The 20,516-nt window shown below is 37.8% G+C and overlaps 1 protein-coding gene and 1 long non-coding RNA gene across 2 annotated transcripts; one reads left to right on the forward strand and one right to left on the reverse strand.

Moving 5' to 3' along the window:
- The first annotated feature begins 412 nt into the window (after positions 1–412).
- LOC128369804 (cytolytic toxin-alpha-like) lies at positions 413–3,018 on the forward strand. The gene is made up of 2 exons (XM_053330880.1): positions 413–482; positions 1,628–3,018. Exons 1-2 carry the CDS (start codon positions 413–415, stop codon positions 3,016–3,018), a joined length of 1,461 nt encoding a protein of 486 aa, XP_053186855.1.
- A 9,938-nt stretch (positions 3,019–12,956) lies between these two features.
- On the reverse strand, positions 12,957–15,020 carry LOC128368710 (uncharacterized). The gene is made up of 3 exons (XR_008321985.1): positions 15,007–15,020; positions 13,132–13,229; positions 12,957–12,994 (listed from the first exon to the last, which is right to left on the reverse strand). It is a non-coding gene; the product is annotated as an uncharacterized LOC128368710 (long non-coding RNA).
- Positions 15,021–20,516: the final 5,496 nt, after the last annotated feature.

A 20,516-nucleotide genomic window follows, 5' to 3' on the forward strand; every position in this document is an offset into this window, starting at 1 on the left:
TTATATACAGTTAGCTAGTTATACTACTTTATATACAGTTAGCTAGTTTATACTACTTTATATACAGTTAGCTAGTTTACACTACTTTATATACAGTTAGCTAGTTTACACTACTTTATATACGGTTAGCTAGTTTATACTAGTTTATATACAGTTAGCTAGTTTATACTACTTTATATACAGTTAGCTAGTTTACACTACTTTATATACAGTTAGCTAGTTTATACTACTTTATATACAGTTAGCTAGTTTACACTACTTTATATACAGTTAGCTATTTTAGTCCAGTGGCCAAATAAATGTAGCAGAGTCTAAATTATAATATTACAAGGTGACAAACAACAAGAAGAACTAACAAGCTGTTGTCCGTGTTTTCCAGTTCACACTGAGCAATGGATGCTGACCATGGGCCATGGCAGCGCTCGGCCGACCTTTCAGCCTCGGGATGCTGTATGACTGCCGTAAAGACTCACTCATCCCTGGTAAACATTCACATGTACAAATATTTAATGCTTCACAACAACCAAAACATTCTTAATATTAACATAGATTGGTACACTGCTCTGGAAGTAAAATCTGATCTGATCTACTAGAAATAGAAAACGAGGAGTTTTTATGTATTTTGTTTCGTGTTATAAAGGATTCAAATGAGTTGCTGGATATGAGAGACATTGATGAAAAAGAGACCTTTAAATTGTCGACCTATTGAGTGAATGCATTTCAGTAAAACCCAAGAATAAAACTTAGTATTAGTAAGATGTAAGGCATGAACAATTACTGTTGCTTTTTATTATTAGATCACCTGGACTGATTTGTGATCAGCAGTAACCAGTTCGCTGTTGTTGTGATTTTTGTGATCAAAACTGCTTGATTCTTCTCAAAACTGTGATGTAATCTGAGTTGGGGTTTTTGTGGTAAAATTGCACCTCAGGATTCATCCATCAGAGCTGTTTTATTGTAAACAATCCCACATATGAACATGAATCTGAGTGTAACAGCTGGCCTGTGTAGATGTGCAGAAAAACACTGACAGATCAGGTGTTACTGCTGCTGTGCAAAAAGATTTGAGGCTTTTGTGCACTCAGCATTTCTCATCATTAACTAATCTGTGAGCTAAAATATGGAGAAAACCTGAAACACTAGAAACTGCTCTGCTTAGAAATACAAGCCAGACACAAAACAAGAGCAAGTCAGCGTCTGAAGTCCAAGTTTTCTCTGACTCATTCAGTATTTAACATGTTCGGTGACCAATGTCACGCTGTCAGCTCTGAACATGTTACACACACACGCACAGTCATATCAGTGGAGAGCCATTATCTGCACTAAAAGCTGTTATATACTCAAGTTCTCTTTTAACCACAGTGCATAACATCCATCCCTGCCTACTTTTAAGTTCAGTGACATTATTGTGGCCTTTGCTAGAATATGCATTAATTCTTGTGAGGACAAGATTACAGTTTCCTGGAGGGACAGGTTATCTTTCTGTTAAAAAGGTGTTTAGATTGTGTTCATGTTGTTGTACTATTGAAATATATGTAACACGAAAATCCTCAATAAAGAGAAAAAAAGCTGAACATCAGTCATTCATGAAGGAAGTTGATCTTAATGTTTGCTTCTTCTTTTGCAGGCATGACATTGTGGGACCTTAATGATCTGAAAAACAATATACAAGACAAACCTCAGTGCTATAACAATTTTGAAATAGTTGCATCTGAATCAATTGCAGATAAATCTTCAGCGTTAAATGTTGAAGCATCACTGAAGGCAAGTTTCTTAGGTGGACTGGTAAAGGTTGGAGGATCTGCCAGATATCTGAATGATAGTAAAACATACAAAAATCAGGCCAGAGTAACACTGAAGTACCAAGCAACCACAAAGATGCAGCAACTGTCAATGAATCAACTTGGAAGAGGTAATGTGAAACATCCGTATGTCTTTAAAGAAGGAATAGCAACACATGTAGTCACAGGAATCCTTTATGGGGCACAAGCCTTTTTTGTGTTTGACCGTGAGGTGTCTGATGAAGAAAGTCATCAAGACATTCAGGGCAACATGAAGGTGATGATTAAAAAAATCCCCTGCCTCTCAATAGAGGGGGAAGGTTCCTTGAAAATGAACAATAAGGACATTGAAAAGGTGGAGAAGTTCTCCTGTAAATTTCATGGAGACTTTTTACTGAAGAAAACTCCAACAACCTTTCAGGATGCTGTACAAGTCTACCAAAGCCTGCCACAACTGCTGGGAACCAATGGAGAAAATGCTGTACCAGTGAAGGTCTGGCTGCTGCCACTTGTGATTTTAGATTCATCAGCTGCTAAACTCGTCCGTCAGATAAGTATAAGATTAGTGCAGGAATGCCAGAGTGTCCTGGAGGACTTCACTGAGCTGGAAATGAGATGCAATGATGCAATAAGAACCACCACTGCACAGCAGTTCCCACAGATTGGTAAAAAACTTAAAACCTTTAAAGAACTTTGCTCTGAGTTCAAACTGGAATTCCAACAAAACTTGGCAAAGATACTTCCATCAATCCGGGGAGGAGGGGAAGAGGAGGCTGTGCTGGCAGAGATCCTGAAGAAGAGACGTTCTTCTCCTTTCAACAACACAAGCCTGAACGAGTGGATGGACTGTAAAGAGAGAGAAATCTACACTTTACAGTCTTTCACCAACAAGATGAAAAACACTAAGATTGTCCCATCTCAATGTCAACTTGATGAGGAAACTCTGAGTGCAGAACATGCTGTGTGTTTTGTTTTCATGTCACTGGGAAGTGCTGAACCGTACCTCTCAGCTTTATCAAACTACTTAAAAGAAAAACCCAAACCAGACAACCCTCAAGATCCACGTTGTCATGACATAGAGAAGGAACAATGGTTTGCCTCTAAAGAAGTATCAGATGCAATGAGGATCAAAGTAATGCTGTTCAGTGATTTTGCAGAAGCCAACAAGGAGAATAAGAACATAAAGTTCCTGACAGTGGGTTTAACAAATGAGACACAGAAAGGTTCAAGCATCTGAAGACATCTTTACTGTCAGCGAGAACTTTGAGCTTCCTTCAAAGCCTGAAACAGTGACAGCAGGTGATGTAACCCACAACAGTGTGACACTGAAGATCTCTCCACCAACATTTGGAGCAGAGACCATCACCTCCTACTGTGTAGAGTACTGTGTCAGTGGAGAGGATAGATGGAAACAGACAACAGCAGCAAAAGCTGAAGAAGTCACAGTGAGCGGTCTGACTCCTAACACAGAGTATAAGTTCAGATGCAGAGCAGTGACCTCAGTAGGTGTTGGACCAGCTGGTGAAGTCAGTGGTCCCATTAAAACTTTACCTTGCAGCCCTCCTGCTACATTGTGGAGTACCTTGACAATGACGAAGGAAAGACAGTAGCTCGAAAATTTAGTTGAAAATTTGCAGAAGCAGGTTAAAGTGGGGTTAGCCAAGCTTGAGGAGATAAAAGAGAAATCTGAACAACTGAAAGAGCATGAGGCAGAGATCAGCAGGACTGAGAATTTTGAGTTTGAAGTCACAATCAAAAAGCCTGTTCAAGTAGATAATTCTGGTAATGGATTCCTTACCAACTGTCAGCAGTGTCACCAAACCTGCCACTATTCTTGTCCCATTGCAAATGATTCAGATAAATATAAATGCACTGTAATGGGATCAGATGGAAACTGTACTGAGTGCCCTGGCAGATGTCACTGGTCTGTACATTTTAATCAGAAGTACAGATGGGAGTATAAGGAGGTTAAAGAAAAGCGAACAGTTAAAGAGCTGAAAGAAAAGTACCTAAAAGCCTCAGAGGCTAAGAAACCTGTTCAGGATTTGATTGAAAAATTTCAGGCTGAATATTATCATGCGCAGACGGAGGTGGTGAAATTGATGACGAGGTCTACAAAATGTTTAAACAGACTCAAAGAGATAGCACTGAAGCCAAATCCTCTCTCCACTCCAGAGTACATTGACATGCTTATAGAGGGAGAGAAATCTGAGGGCAGACCAGGATGGAAGAAACGAGTTAGGGCCCTGATGGACATGAGAGAAAAAGCAGAGATCATGGCTAAAGTAGTGAGAGGAGAGACATTCCTCCAGAGTCCATAAAATAAATAATCTTTGCATCAGACAATATAGCCTAAAACACCATTTGTATCGGAGACCTCTACATCATCAACAAGACCAATGATAATCTGACAGACGTATTGTATCTAATCAGGCTCATGTTAGCTGCCTTCTAGTGGATCATCAGAACCATGCAGGAGGCGGAGGTCCCTTATTTACCAAATTCAAGATGGCTGCCTTCTGAGCTGCGTCACATGACTTACCAAACTAGTCTTTTTTCATATACTCAGTTTTTACTTTTATTCTAAGATGAACATTTGCTGAATTAAAGCAGCATAACAACATTGTGTAATTCATTTTGTTTATAATGTTGAAAATGTTTTAATCAAATACGATACAGTTTGTATTTCAGGTAATTTCACTGTTTTAGTATCAAATTAAACCAATTAAAGATTAAAATCTCATCTCTTTACAGTGGAGTTATGTTATTGATGAATAGATTGACTCTCTTGTTTAGTATAGAAGAACGTGTACTTTCCTCGTACACACTGAAACACCAAGCTGCTGTTTTAGATTCAAACAGTCTGGAGAACGTCTCAGAAAAGCTCAGTTTTGGGTGAGAAAATGCAGTTTTAGTCTGGACTGAGGGCTGAAACACAGAGAAAAATATGTGTTTACAAATGAAGCAACGCAGTGTGGACGTACTCTGATTCAATGATACATCTCACATATATACACACACAACACCAGATGAACAGTCACAACTACACCTGCTGGTTTCTCATGCTTCATATCTGAAATATTAAATCACCTTGTTGCTTTGACATGTTCTGTTACATTAAATAGCTGATGATTTAAACTAGTTCTTAATCTGACAGTATCACATATATATATTGTGCATGAAGTTATATAAGCAGCTATATATGATATGTACTCATGAATGATGTTTTTATAGATTGACTCTCAGTTTTATTCCTGTTTGATTGTATTGATTGTTGAAGATTGTTTAAGGACAAAGAGTTGTGATACATTTTCTCCAGTTGTTCTTTTCCTCTTATATTGATTGCAGCTCTATTATGTATGAAGTGTTTTATCTGTTTGTCTTGTTTTAGTCGTGTCAGGACTGCAGGTGCAAATTAACTATTGAGCACATTTACATTGACTTTACATTGTTAAAATGTCAATGTTCACACTGACTCTGTGTTTTTATGGCTGCACCATTATATTAAATAGAGAAAGTTTAGATGTCTTCTTCATTATTTTAAACTTATTTCCTGAAATTTAACCTGACAGTTTGGAAACAAAGGTGTTTACATTTTTTTAAGTTAGACTTTTTACTTTTTATTTTTTTCTCCTGTATATTTAATTAGCTTGGTTTTCTTTGTGGTTAATGTGCTTAATTACAACATGTCACCATGTAACATGAGCATGTCTTCATGTATGAATGATTAAATGTTGTGTGAAGCAATAAACGTGCTACATGACAAAGTCTGACTTTCTTGGTGAACTTTATTTCTACATCACTAAAGTAACAGCAGAGCAGAGCTGCAGAAGTGTTTTATAGAAATGAGTCAAAGCAAGAAAACTAAATGTGTCAGTGAAAGAAGTAAAAATATAAAAATGTCACAGTGAGGTTTAACATGATGAGACGTTTGTAATTATGTAAAGCTCTTATCACCTTCAAAGAAACTGATTAGAGAAGTTGAATGTCCAACCTCTGTTTCTACAGACCCTGCTTTCTTAAAAAAACACTTTAAATAGGACTTATCAAGTCTGAGTATGAAGATACACAAACATTCATTATCTTTTTTTACAGCTTGTAGAATTAATCTTACATATAACATATAACTGAATGCAGAGTCGTTTAAAACAAACTATACAGGCAAGTACGACAGAGTATTAGGGCCAGGCCAAAAAAAAAAGGAAAAAAAGAGAGAATGCACCACTTCAGAAAACCACCTTCATACTCCAGCTGCTGGCAGTCAGTCGCTCTACTAACTTGGTTTGATCCTGTGGTGCTGTGGTCAAGCCTCCACAGTTCATTTCATTCTCTTTTTCTTTTTTTCTTCTGTTTGTTTGTTTGGCCCTAACACTCTGTCATAGGAAAGAACCTAAATATTCAGACTTTAAAGTTGCACCTGATATGTGAAACCTAAACTCATATGAAACCTTTACATGAAAATATCAACATGACCTGCAGTAAACAGTGTGAGCCAATAAGAAAAAAGGAGAGAAAACAATCCATGTCCAACAGAACTGATTTATTATCACATCTCAGTCACATAATATTTCACACATAATATTTTCATATTTCAATATTTCACTAGTACTGACATCTTAAAAATCAAATTTCAATATGATTATTTATATGTCATCTCTTGTATTGAAGGTTCAACTGGGCAACAAAAAGCAATAAAGGGAGACAAATACCACAAAATATGTCATAGTTAAAATACAATCATAAAATATTTCATAGCATAGTAGCAGTTTATGTATTTTAACAAAGCTTCAGAGATGAGAAACGCCCAAAACAACAAACAAAACATTACTAAGTCCAAACCTTAAACTTCCTTACAAAAAACAAAATTGAAATAAATGACAAAGCTCTGACCTAACCTCCTAACTGAAAACAGGAGAAAATGATTATAAAAGAAAAGGGCTTCTCACTCCTATCAACTGCTACTAATAGTTTTAAATATTTACATTTTAAAATGACTGTGTCCATGAAATGTATTACTTTCATATTTTAGATGAAAAGAAGACTTAACATAAATCTATAAGAAGCTCCTATAGTATGAACACATGCTGGTTCTACTTACAATCAATCAATAAACACAGAAATCCAAACAGCAGAGGAACAGCCTCCATTTTCGAAGAAGGAAGAGTGGAAGGGAAAGTTAATGTCAGCTGTTCCTTCAAATGATCCAATCACAGGACACCACCTGCAGCTCATCACACATATAAACACTGAATGTACACACTGAACAAGAGAAAAGAGAGATCTGTTAGAAACAAAATGCCATAAAATATAACAAATGACCATTGATCATAATGTGATTGCTTTCAGATTCTTTAGGACTATTAACCATAACTGTATTAATCATTGGCGAGAAATGGACAGTTTCTTTATGCAAGTGGTTAGAGATGCTCCTCATACTCTGAGAAAGAAATATTACTGGAGCTCATTGTCCTGGTTAACATTACCTTTGCCATCTAAACAAAGCAATGAAACTTCATAAAGTGCAAACCTGAAGCTCTGCCATCTGTTCTGCACTTTGATCAAATTAAACCAAATCAAGAAATTATTCATGTAAAATAAGCAGTAAGTATTTGTATGTACAAACATCATAAAAATGAAAAAAATTACAGAGACTACAAAACACAAAACAATGTTTTAAATGATAAACCTTTAGTATGAATGGTGCCAATTTGTATAAGCATATTCTACTTTCACCGTTATTTTGCTCCAAACATCTGTGTGTCAACAACTGATGGCACCAAGGCTCCTGCTGATTGACTTTATTAAATGAACTGAATAAACAAACATAGATAAGAAACATTTTACAATATTTAACTAAATATTCATTCTTACACAACATGCAGGTCAGTGTGTTTCTTGTTCAATTATAAAACTGTTGTATGGATGGCCATGATGTTTGATATATTCATGATCCCTAAATAATTAATCTAACCTCCACCAGCTAGTTAGCATTTCCAATTAGCCAACAGAGCTTGTTAATGTCAAGAAGTTAAGACAGATTTCCAGTTACCATACTAACCTGAAGTGTTAGTGGTAACCCTAACCCATCAGTTTTGTTCTGGTTGTAACAGGAATTACAACCTCACAATGCAGACCTGTTGTCTTGTTCTTCCCTAAGATCCAAATAAATTTCCAATTTTAGTTATTTAAGTTTTCTTTTCTTGCTTCTTCTGTATCTCATCTGACAATTCCTCTTCTGTTTTTGTAAGCTCAGCTCATTTGGGTATTTTGGAGATGATTTTTGCTCTGTCCTTCATGGCCTTTAGAGACTGAATTCGGGCCTTGTAACTTTGGCCTCTGACTTTTCTTCTTCAATCATCATGTCAATGTACTCTGGAGTGGTCAGAGGGTTAGGCCTGAGGGCGATCTCTTGTAGACGAGTTATAGAGTGAGCTGACTGATCCATGAGGGACACTATCGTCTCTTGAAGGTAAACAATCTCTTCTTCTTGCTTCTCAATCAGTTCTTGAATCGTCAGCTTTTGTTTCGTAGCATTTTCATACTTGTCTTTTAACTCCTTCACTGCCCTCTTCTCTTTTACTGGAACATACTCCCACTTGTATATCTGGTTGAAATGCACACTCCAAACACATTTTCCAGGGCAGACAGTGCACATTCCTGTTCTATCCATTGATGCACAGCCACGTTTTGCATGATTATCTGCTATTGCACATGGGTAGTGGCATGTCATTGAACATTTCTGGCAGTTGGTAATGAACTCTCCTTTCTTTGTGAGCTTTTTTTGGACTGGCTTAATAATATCCACCTCAAACTCAAGTCATGACTGTTTCATGCTCTTTAATTTTTTCTTTTGTTGTCTTAATTTCTCCAAGTTTTGCTAATCCAGCTTTAACTTGGGGTTGCAAACCTTCAACAGCTGCTTCAAGGACCTCCTGGGTCATCAGCAAGCTTTTGTTTTCATTTGACCCAAAGCAGTGAAGAACCTCACCATGCTTTTGGCACCCATGTTCCAAAACATTTCATCAAAGTTGTCATCATCCTCATCAGAATCTTCATCACAGGTCTTGTCACTGCTGCATCTGTTGTCTGCAAACAATGCAGAGTTGTTGAATTTGAAGTGAACTGGAAGCCCCATGTCATTTTTTGGGCATGGAACCCCAGAGACGTTTATTGCCTCAAGAACCGGTGGCTGCTTATTATCTGCGAAAGTCACCAGCATCTGAATGTTCTCTGCCACATCTTTATCAAAAATGGAGAGCACTGAATCGAACACATATCGCTGTGTTGCTGTTAGTCGTGCAAGAGAGGCCTGAGTAACAAAACACAATGCATCAATCTCACTGACTCCATTCTTAGAGGTGAAAAGCCTCCGAATTTGCTCTGTGATTTCTTTGTCTCTTTTAACTCCTCTTGTATCTCCAAAGCCAGGAGTGTCCACAATAGTCAGAGAGAAGGGGGTTTGAAACCCCTCTTGGTGGTTGATTTTGTACACAGTGACTTCAGAGGTCTGGCTTTCAGCTTGTGATTTGGACTGATCCTCATCAACTAATTTAAATCTGAAATCATCCTTCCACTCTACACCAACAATGTAGTTAATCATTCCGTTGATGAGAGTGGACTTTCCTGATCCGGTCGCTCCAAGAAGCATTAGGGTACGATTCTGTCTCCTGTTTTCTTTGCCGAAGTTATACCTCTGGCAACCATCTATGTCCATGTCTTCTTCTTTCAGAGGCAGTTTGTAAATTGAGGGAGATCCAGAATTTATACTCTTGCTAATATGTTGCATGAATTCAGCGAGACGTTTAAATTCACTTGAGTTTGTTTCAAATTCACGTTTTGTTGTGCGGACATTCACAGTGATGCTTTCTTTGCTTCTACCAGCTACACCACAGTCACACCTGACCCTGACAGCATATTCTGTCTCTGACTGAAGCTCTGAAATTATCCTCTTTTCAGCTCTTGACACCATTTGGTTCCACTGGACATCTTCTTCTTTCACCTCTTTCTCTGTTTGGGTGTACTCTACAATGTAGCTCAAAATGTGGACATCTTGTCCAATCTCTGCAGGTTTCTCCCAGCTAACTGTCATCTCACTTGAGTTAGTTTCAACTTTAGGTTTTCCAGGAGGGCTACAAGGTAAAGTTTTAATGTGACTACTGACTTCACCAGCTGGTCCAACACCTACTGAGGTCACTGCTCTGCATCTGAACATATACTCTGTGTTAGGAGTCAAACCGCTCACTGTGACTTCTTCAGCTTTTGCTGCTGGTGTTTGTTTCCATCCATCCTTTCCACTGACACAGTACTGTAGACAGTAGGAGGTGATGTTCTCTGCTCCAAATCTTGGTGGAGAGATCTTCAGTGTCACACTGTTGTGGGTTACATCACCTGCTGTCACTGTTTCAGGCTTTGAAGGCGGCTCAAAGTTCTCACTGTCAGTAAAGCCGTCTTTATGAACGTGGATGCTTGAACCTTTCTGTGTCTCATTTGTTAAACCCACTGTCAGGAACTTTATGTTCTTATTCTCTTTGTTGGCTTCTGCAAAATCACTGAACAGCTTCGCTTTGATCCTCATTGCATCTGATACTTCTTTAGAGGCGTACCATTGTTCCTTCTCTATGTCATGACAACGTGGATCTTGAGGGTCATCTGGTTTGGGTTTTTCTTTTAAGTAGTTTGATAAAGCTGAGAGGTACGGTTCAGCACTTCCCAGTGACGTGAAAACAAAACAGACAGCATGTTCTGCGCTTACAATTTCCTCATGAAGGTCATTTTTAGATGGGACAATCTTGGTGTTTTTCATCATCTTGGTGTGAGATTTTAAGATGCAGATTTCTGTCTCTTTACAGTCCATCCACTCGTTCAGGCTTGTGTTGTTGAAAGGAGAAGAGCATCTCTTCTTCAGGATCTCTGCCAGCACAGCCTCCTCTTCCCCTCCTCCCCGGATTGATGGAAGTTTCTTTGCCAAGTTTTGTTGGAAGTCTAGTTTGAACTCAGAGCAAAATTCTTTAAACGTTTTAAGTTTTTTACCAATCTGTGGGAACTGCTGTGCAGTGGTGGTTCTTATTGCATCATTGCATCTCATTTCCAGCTCAGTGAAGTCCTCCAGGACACTCTGACATTCCTGCACTAATCTTATACTTATCTGACGTACAAGTTGTGCAGCTTTTGAATCTAAAGTCACAAGTGGCAGCAGCCAGACTTTCACTGGTACAGCATTTTCTCCATTAGTTCCCAGCAGTTGTGGCAGGCTTTGGTAGACTTGTACAGCATCCTGAAAGGTTGTTGGTGGTTTCTTGAGTAAAAAGTCTCCATGAAATTTGCAGGAGAATTTCTCAACCTTTGCTAAGTCCGCATCTTCCATTTTCAAGGAACCTTCCCCCTCTATTGAGAGGCAGGGGATTTTTTTAATCATCACCTTCAAGTTTCCCTGAATGTCTTGATGACTTTCTTTATCAGACACCTCACGGTCAAAGACAAAGAAAGCTTGTGCCCCATAAAGGATTCCTGTGACTACATGTGTTGCTATTCCTTTTTCAAAGACATACGGATGTTTCACATTACCTCTTCCAAGTTGATTCATTGACAATTCTTGGAACTTTGTGGTAGTTTTGTAGTTCAGTGTTAGCCTGGCCTGATTTTTGGATGTCTTCTGATCATTCAGGTATTTAGCTGATCCTTCAACCTTTACCAGTCCACCCAGGAAACTTGCCTTTAGGGATGCCTCAACATTTAATGCTGAAGATTTATCCTCAATTGATTCAGATGCAACTATCTCAAACTCACTGTTAGGTTTTGGACGTTCTCTCAAATATTTTTCCAGATCATTGTGGTCCCATAGTGTCATGCCTGCAAGAAAGAAGAGAATAAGTTAAACTGCTTTTCATTGCATGACAGTAAGGTTTGGTAATGCCTTGGATACAAACTGAGCACAGTATTAGTTCAGGTAACAAAGTTAAACTCAGCTCACAAACTCAGCCCACATCACCTGACGGCTCAATTGGCAAATCTCATAAATGGTGCTTTATTTAAGCTGCTTCAGTCTAAGGACGCTTGCTTTCTCTGGTAGTGACTGGCATCCCTCCTCCACTGCAGCTCCTCCTCACATGCTGTGTCTAACTTAAAAATCACATTTCTGTTGTCATTGTTCCCAGTATGTGAAACCTTTGCTGCTTCCAGACCAGAGCCATGCCACTAAATCTAAGTATTATAAATGACAACAAAAATTTAGCTTTGACTAAAGTGGCCCTGACTGAAATAAGAGAAATGGTAAAGCTGACATTATGCGTCTCTGGGCTTCACATTGGCAAATCATGTGACTTTCAAGTTTTTGTCTGCAAAAACAAACAAATGTAATATTTTAAGATAGTTTCTGCATTAAAATTGATTTGATGACATTGTTAGTGAGAAATGTGCATTTTATTTTGATAATCTTCATTCAATTAATGTATATGATGTTTAGTTTATCAGTTAGTACAAAGAATTGTTCAGGTCTCGCCACAAAATCATACAGGTGCATTTAGTAAATGTACATGCTTTACATGTGACCTCTTACCAGTAATGAGTGAGTCTTGGCGGCAGTCATACAGCATCCCGAGACTGAACGGCCGGCCGAGTGCTGCCATCTCCATTGTTTCAGGATTCATCTCAAAGTCTAAAACAGAAAAAAGCATGTTGGTTCACTCCTTTGACTCTGCTGATATCCAAAAAGCTTGTAATATAATTTGATATAACATCATAACACTGGACAGAGAGCTGCAGACACACTGAAGCAGCTGTCACAGTGACAGAAGTTTCCTGAAATGTAGAAGCTGCTGCACCAAAATATGCCAACAACAAATATCTTAAAATCTAAAAAATCTTTCAGTGAAATAGCCATGATAATGATAATATGGTTAACAGAATATTAATATTCCTTTAAATATGTTTGTGTTATAAAGTTATTCTTTTGTTAATTTCAGTAGGATATTTAAACTCCAAATGAATTCAGATTATGACATTATTATTATTTGGATCAGTTTAGCAGCAACAGTGAATAATTGTGTTCCTGATTACAGCTCCTAATCATTCTAGTAAAACTACTAATATTACATCATCTAAACAGCTGCTGGAGATGAATAACAACAACAAACCTCTGCTGGCTGTTCTCAGTCCAGTCGTCTGGCTCAGGATCCAACAGCTGCTCAGGTTTTAAACTGTTATCTCCAAAACTCCTACAATACAAAATGAATGAAGTGCTTTAGAAAAACAATACTGATGATCAGTAATTCTATCTCAAAACTGAAGTCATCTTTATGACTATTATACAGATCATGAATACATAGGAAACATGAAACCATTTGTTATTTACCTTATATGTGATGAGTCAGAGTCACTGCAGAGGAACACGTCACTGTGGAAGTTCTGTCTAAATGAAGATTTCTTCTATTTGGTGTAAACAGCAAAAACCTGCAAACATAGCAGGTGATCATATTATTATTGTTCATTTTTGGGGTGTTTATTTCAGTTATGTAGAATGTAGAGACCAATATTTAAGTTTTACTAAAAGTCTGTTATAATATCACAAACTGAGTGTAAAGTAGTGAGTTGTGTTTACAGTTGTTCTGATTGTTTAGACATTATCTTTGAAACTGTAGCTGTTTTGCTAAACTCTACACACTAACCATAAAACCTTTCACCAAACCAGCAAAACATTAAACAGCTCATGCAAAAACAAACTGTTCTCGCAAAATTCTTTTTGCATCAATACAGTCACACAAAGCATCATTTGAATAAGCACACAAAGCACCGACTACACACTGACAGTATAAATGAAGACTTTTCTGTGTGCAGGGCAGCAGTTTGTCCTACATGTAGTAAACACACATACACACATTTATCCACATGTGTAAAGTATGAATGTGTATTCTGAAAATAAACTAGCAATACAAATAAGAGGAAAATTTTTTTTTTCTCAAAAACATCAAAAGCACCGTAGGAGAAAACTAAAATATTTGTTTTAGAAAAAAAGGACAGAAAAAATTATATTGAATATCTCTTTCATGAAATATGATGGTAAATATTTTATCTGATAAACATCAACAAGTTCAAACTGACATTGTTCGTGTTAGCATGCTGACCTTTGCAGTCAGCTCTCAGCACTGCTGTGTCACATTCAGTATTTGTTGATATATTTCTGACAGACTGACTGACTAACCAACACTGACATATGAAGATAAACAGTGTTAATAAAGCACTATTTCACTTCCATACACAATACAAACTTCTGTCTGTACAGTCAAATGTTTTCTAAAAATGGATTTCATGACTTTTAAAGTGAACACAGTCTATGGTGAAACATCCAGAAACTGCAGGACTCAGATGACACATGTAAAGATACACAACAGAGTTTATACATGAAGAAAAAGAACATCAGTGTACTCACAGCAGAGATGTGTGTGATCCTCTGAGGCAGTGCTGCAGTTTCAGTCTTTATATCCTCTCTGAGAGAGAAACGCCCCCCTGATCTTATTTCATGAGTAGGAGGCAGTACTGAAGAGAAGCAGCCTGATTTCCCAGAAATGATCAACACAATATACAGGATGAAAAAACTTATGATAATGATGTCAGTGGATGTATTAAAAACAGATACCAAAGACAATATTCAACATGCAATGATTAAATACAGTGTTGTTTAATAAGATAACTAGCACCTGTACACCAAAGTACAGAAAAATAGAAAGACATAAATAAAATGCTAGAATAGAGCATTAAATATAAGATTGCAGCATAAAATAATAAATTAGCTTTAAAATCATTAAAAGGACATAGAGTGAAAATTAAAGATTAAAATGTAAAGTGCTTTAAAAGAGCTCAATCATAAGCTCAGGAGAAGAGAAATGTTTTTAACCTGGATTTAAAAGTGTTCACAGTTGGGGCTGATTTCAGTTCTGCTGGTAGTTTGTTCCAGTTGTGTAAAAGCTGCTTCAACATGTTTAGTTTGAACTCTGGGCTCAACTATCTGACCTGAGTCAGTAGATCTCAGAGCTCTACTGGGTTTATATTCTACTAACATGTCATTCATGTATTCTGGACCTAAACCATTCAGTGATTTGTAGACCAGTAGCATGACTTTTAAAGTGAACAGTCTATGGTGAAACATCCAGAAACTGCAGGACTCAGATGACACATGTAAAGATACACAGCAGAGTTTATACATGAAGAAAAAGAACATCAGTGTACTCACAGTAGAGATGTGTGTGATCCTCTGAGGCAGTGCTGCAGTTTCAGTCTTTATATCCACTCTGACACAGAAACATCCCCTGATCTTATTCCATGAGTAGGAGGCAGTACTGAAGAGAAGCAGCCTGATTTCCCAGAAATGATTAACACAATATACAAGACGTGAAAAACAGTTGTTGGCAGTTGTACTCCACCTATGTTTAGAGCTGTTTTGCTAATGTTATGATCTGAAAGACAAACAGGGAGTGAGACTGGGCTGATGATAAGAGACCATTTCCTGGAAACCTTAAAGCAGAAGTAGGCAACTTTTTTATAGAGTGCCAGTTTTCATTTTCTTGTTAATGAGTGTGCCATAATCAACAATAAGTTAAAAGCTTATGTTAAATTATGATACAAAATACAAAAACATCCATATAGGCCACATGGAGGAGTTGAGTTGTTCATGTTGTTCCCCTTCTTTGCCTCAGAAACACAACATGAAGTGTTATGTTCTGAAAGACAAACAGGGAGTGAGACCGGGCTGATTATAAGAGACCATTTCCCAGAAACCACACCCTGTAAACCTTAAAGTGAAAGTAAATACATTCCTTTAATACAGAACATATAATCCCTATGTACAGTTTTACTCATCTTGTTTCTCTAAAAACTTTATATTACTGACCAGTAATTTCTGTAGATCAGAGGCCTGTACTACAAAACTGGATTAACATACACATCTCTCCGTTACCTGGGTTGATTTACCCAGACATTCACAATCCTGATAAGCGGTACTACGAAGCTGGTTATCAACTTGCTAATTGAACCCAGGGTTTTCCAATCTTGATCACTGCGCGCTCACATAAAGGGGAGGTGTTTGCAGCGTCTGACCAATCACAAACATGCAGAAACCCTGCAGAGCAGACTACTTTACCGTGGAGGAGCAGACATTATTCTTCATAAATATGAAGAATTCAAACACATCCAGGCCAAAAGCAACACTGATGCTGCAGCAAAAGCCAGGAAGCAATGCTGGCAGAAAATTGCTGACTCTGTTAATGCGTAAATTCACGAGATCATACAATATTAATTTAGGCCTATTGGACAATTTTAACGGACAGCACTCTGATCACACAATGCCACTTTATTACGGCACAGACGTTTGGGGCAGATCGCTTCCTCAGTGCCCTTCCTTTCATAAGAGACATTAAGTTAGTTTAATATTCAACATTCAAAATACAAACCTATTATGCGCTTCAACCATTTGAGTGAATGATTTCAAACCAACTGTATAAAAGACTAATATCCCTCATGTGCCACAAGGCTTATTTTACAAATATATATTTTCATCAATTTTTTACAATTACAATAAATAAATACAGTTATTATGCTCCCTGACACTTTGATCTCAGGATGTCAAACCTACAGAATAATATCCCCCACGTGCCTCAATGATTATTTTTTAAATATATATTTTGGTCAATTAAAAAATTGCATCTATCCCTAAAAGCTCATTCTCTCCTAAGTGCTCCTCTCGCGATCCGCGCACCAATGTTGACAGGATCTTTTAAGAATGGGCAGGTCATTTTCTAAGAGAGCTGATTGGTCAGGAGGTGGTGCTTTTGTACTCATTGATCTCTTATCCAGAACATAACCTGCTCCGGAGCAGGTTAGCCGTTCAGCATAAGTTACCATGGTGATTTACCCCGGTAAGAAGTGAACCAGCTTCGTAGTATGGAAAACCCAGGGTTAACCCTGAAGTTACCTCGATAAGAGAAAATCCAGCTTCGTAGTACAGGGGCCTGTTTCAGGAAGCAGGTTTAACTAACTCTGAGTTAAAACCTTTACTCTAGGTTGACCAACTCTGAGCTGTCAAACTCAGAGTTTTGGGTTTCAGAACAAGTGTTAACAGTTAGTTCAATCAACTCTGAGTCAAAGTAACTCTGAGTGAAGCTTCTGCATGAGGAGATACCAAGCCCTCATCAATGGAGCACAGATAACATGATTCACCATGACAACAGGAGAAACAAAGGGCTCAGTCCTCCCACTTCTCCCCAAAGGATTTAGAAATATTAATGAATACATGCAGACGATGAGTATATTTAAGAAAAGTATTAATGAAAACAAGAGAAACATTTTGTCTCGAGTGGTTGACTTATTCAACATTTATATTCTGTATATGTGTGTGTGCGTGGCACATTTAACATTCATGCAGACCCCAACAGGTACAAAACGTAGGCCTACTTGGCAGCAACTGAATATGAAAAATAAAAATATAGCTCAAACAAGTAAGGTATTGATTACAAGCAATTGTGGTGTTGTTTAGCCTGCCCTACCTCATCAAACAGCATTTAAATGCTACAGTCAACATGTTATATATATTTCAGTAGTTGATGAAATCTTCTAAGCAAAGAAGAAAGTCAATTTTTCAGCCATCCCAACACTGCCAGTATTTAATATTGTCTATTTGAAAGCAACACCTACATGCCTTTATACATACAACACTAAAAAAGTAAACGTTTCAGGGAAATAGCCAAATTTAGTTTTATGTTTGGGCACTTGCACCATAATTTAACAGTAGCTGGTATAGAGAGAGAGAGAAAGAGAGAAAGTTCCACACTGGTATCGAACCAGCGACATTGCCACTGTGAAGCATGCGCAGTAACCACTTGGCTATCATTCACCTTCAAATATTGCCTTTGTGACAGCCCGACAGACGGTTGCCTTGGAAACATGAACTTGAACAGAGAACTTGTTCTGAACTGAGAGCATGTCCATGTGGTGTCGTACAGACGATACGAGGGCTGAGAATATTGTTCAGATAAATTATCGATTGTACAGAAAAATGGAAACACTCAAACAGAACATCATCAGAGAATGATAAAACATCCCAGCGGGGTCCGATCACCCTCTGACGGAGATTCATGCTTCGTATTTGTGCTTCAATATTAACTGACTCTTTAAGAAAAGGACACACCATGTCTGACACCTCCTTCAGTCTGCAGGCTTCAACTAAAAAGGAGGAGAAACTCAGGGTTAGTTGAAGAAAACCTGCCAGCGAGCAGGTTAGGTTCACGGAGTATGTTGCCAGGGTAACTGACTCAGAGTTAAGCTGAACTGGCTTTGTGAAACCGAAAAACCAGAGTTTCCCTCATCTCAGGGTTAACTAACTCAGAGTTTTCACTAAACCTGCTTTCTGAAACGGGCCCCAGGCCTCATGTCTGACACCTCCTTCAGTCTGCAGGCTTCAACATTAAACAAAAACACAACGAAATTAAACAAAAACACAACAACTGTAGCAGAGAGTCTTGACTGGTGCGTAAGGTTTTCTTTTATTAAATCCACCAAATAGCAGGTTGACGTCAAGCAGCAACTTTAATTCATCGAGTCCTTACCGCGCCGTGAAAACTGTATTGAAAACATACAAACATTTCACACATATGTTTCCACAGCGCACATCAATATTACATGAATGAAAGTTACCTTAATTAAACTACACAAAGCTAAAAATCATACACAAATATTTCTACATGTTATAAATATAAACAATCAAAGCATCAAACCTCGCTGCGCTCTCCAAGGAATAAAACATGGGATACGTCCTTTCTTCTGTCATTAAACTTTCAAATTGGCAATCATAAACGTGCAAACTGACCAAGACAGAAGACCCAGACTGTGCAAATTAAGCATAAAGTGCCAATAATAATCCAACAGACCCGAGTGGAGTATTCATTCACCGCCGGCTGCATGAAGGCCAAGCAAAACTCCCGCGGAGCCTCCTACAGGACCAATTTCAGTGGTATAGGATATAGGATTTCCGGTCAATTCTCACATATAGGTCATATTAAAGCACATACAAAATTAAGAATATTTAAGATGTTACAAAAATAAATTAGACATTATGCTCATAATCCATCCCATGTTATTATCAAGAAAGGTTATTATCAAAAATCTGAGTATGGTCCTTTACAATGACATCAACAAAAACACAACGACATTATCACTATGTTTCTTATATTCAGTTAGATATGCTGAAAATCTGAATAAAGATACTCTATCAGACTGAGTAGGCTGTTGAAATCAACGGAGGTCTGTACTACGAAGCTGGATTTTATTTATAGAAGTATCTTAAACTGAAATTATACTTTCCACATGCGTACTTGTCTGCTTGTATGCACTGACACAATTTTCGTCATCAAACGGTGAGCGCATGGCTCCCTGTGGTCAACCGCGTACCTTCCAAACTTTTCTGATCGCGCCCAGGCATGCAGAGGAGCATGCTATTCAAACACTGACTGTGCATGCGTGAGCAAACAAACATGGACGCCTTTAAAGAAATACTCGAAGTACGCTGGTACCCCCACTTACAGTATCTCACAAAAGTGAGTACACCCCTCACATTTTTGCAAATATTTTATTATATCTTTTCATGGGACAACACTATAGAAATGAAACTTTGATACAACTTAACAGTAAATCTATAAGCTATACAAGCTGTACACGCATATCAAAGTTTCATTTCTATAATGTTGTCCCATGAAAAGATACAATACAATATTTGCAAAAAAGTGAGGGGTGTACTCACTTTTGTGACTGTATATAACCCCTCCCTCTCATCTTATAAAGATGCCCAAATGACGAGTAATTCGTGGGGAGAAATAGCCCGCATCCTTGGCAAGTAGGAAAAAGGTTGCTGAGCTAAATGGAAGTATCTTCGAGATCATTTCGTCAAAATTAAGAAAAAGGCGATGGGATGCAGCGGGGCATCAGGTGGGAAGGTGCTCCCCCCCATCTATCACCAGCTCAGTCGGTTGACACAATTTGTAAAGCATCGCGAAACGGAGTCAAACTTTCCCCTCGAGGTAATGTATGTCTTCAAAACATTCAAACTTGATTTACTGAAACTTTGTAATGATGATCATAAACCATGATTTGCTAGTGTTGTATATAGCCTAGTGTTGTGACCAGGCCGGGTGTAGTGGGGGCCACTTCTTTCAGTATGAAAAAAATAAAAAAAATAAAATAATACTACGTAGCAGAAATTTTTTTTAATCAATTAAGATTAAGAAATCAATTTTAATGCTAATCCGGTGCTGCGTGGAATTCGTTACATCTGCTGCACCGCTGCTATCACAATTATAAAATGCCAAGTTTGTTGTCTGTGACTGTGATCCTCATAAAAGTTTTTTTTTTTTTTACAAATCTTAATTATATAAACTAACGAAATTCGTTATAGTAAGTCATTTGATGATTTCTAAAACATTCAGTTAAACTAAGTTTATTCATGATAAATTATATTTTCACCGTTCTTTTACGATAGTAGCCTAAATACATAAATAAATCACCTAGTTAAATACAGGATAATACATAACCTAAATAAATAACTGCGGTTCAATTTCATATTTGTATTGCAGGCAGAAGATGATGAAGAAGGCGACGGGGAAATAAGTGCGATGCAACTACTGGAGATGATTGCCTCAGGAGTGGACCTCAGCAGTTCATCGTCACTGTCAGTCACCTCAACCTCCGTTGCAAGTA

This window comes from Scomber japonicus, chromosome 12 (assembly GCF_027409825.1).
Source record: "Scomber japonicus isolate fScoJap1 chromosome 12, fScoJap1.pri, whole genome shotgun sequence".
Classification (NCBI taxonomy): domain Eukaryota; kingdom Metazoa; phylum Chordata; class Actinopteri; order Scombriformes; family Scombridae; genus Scomber; species Scomber japonicus.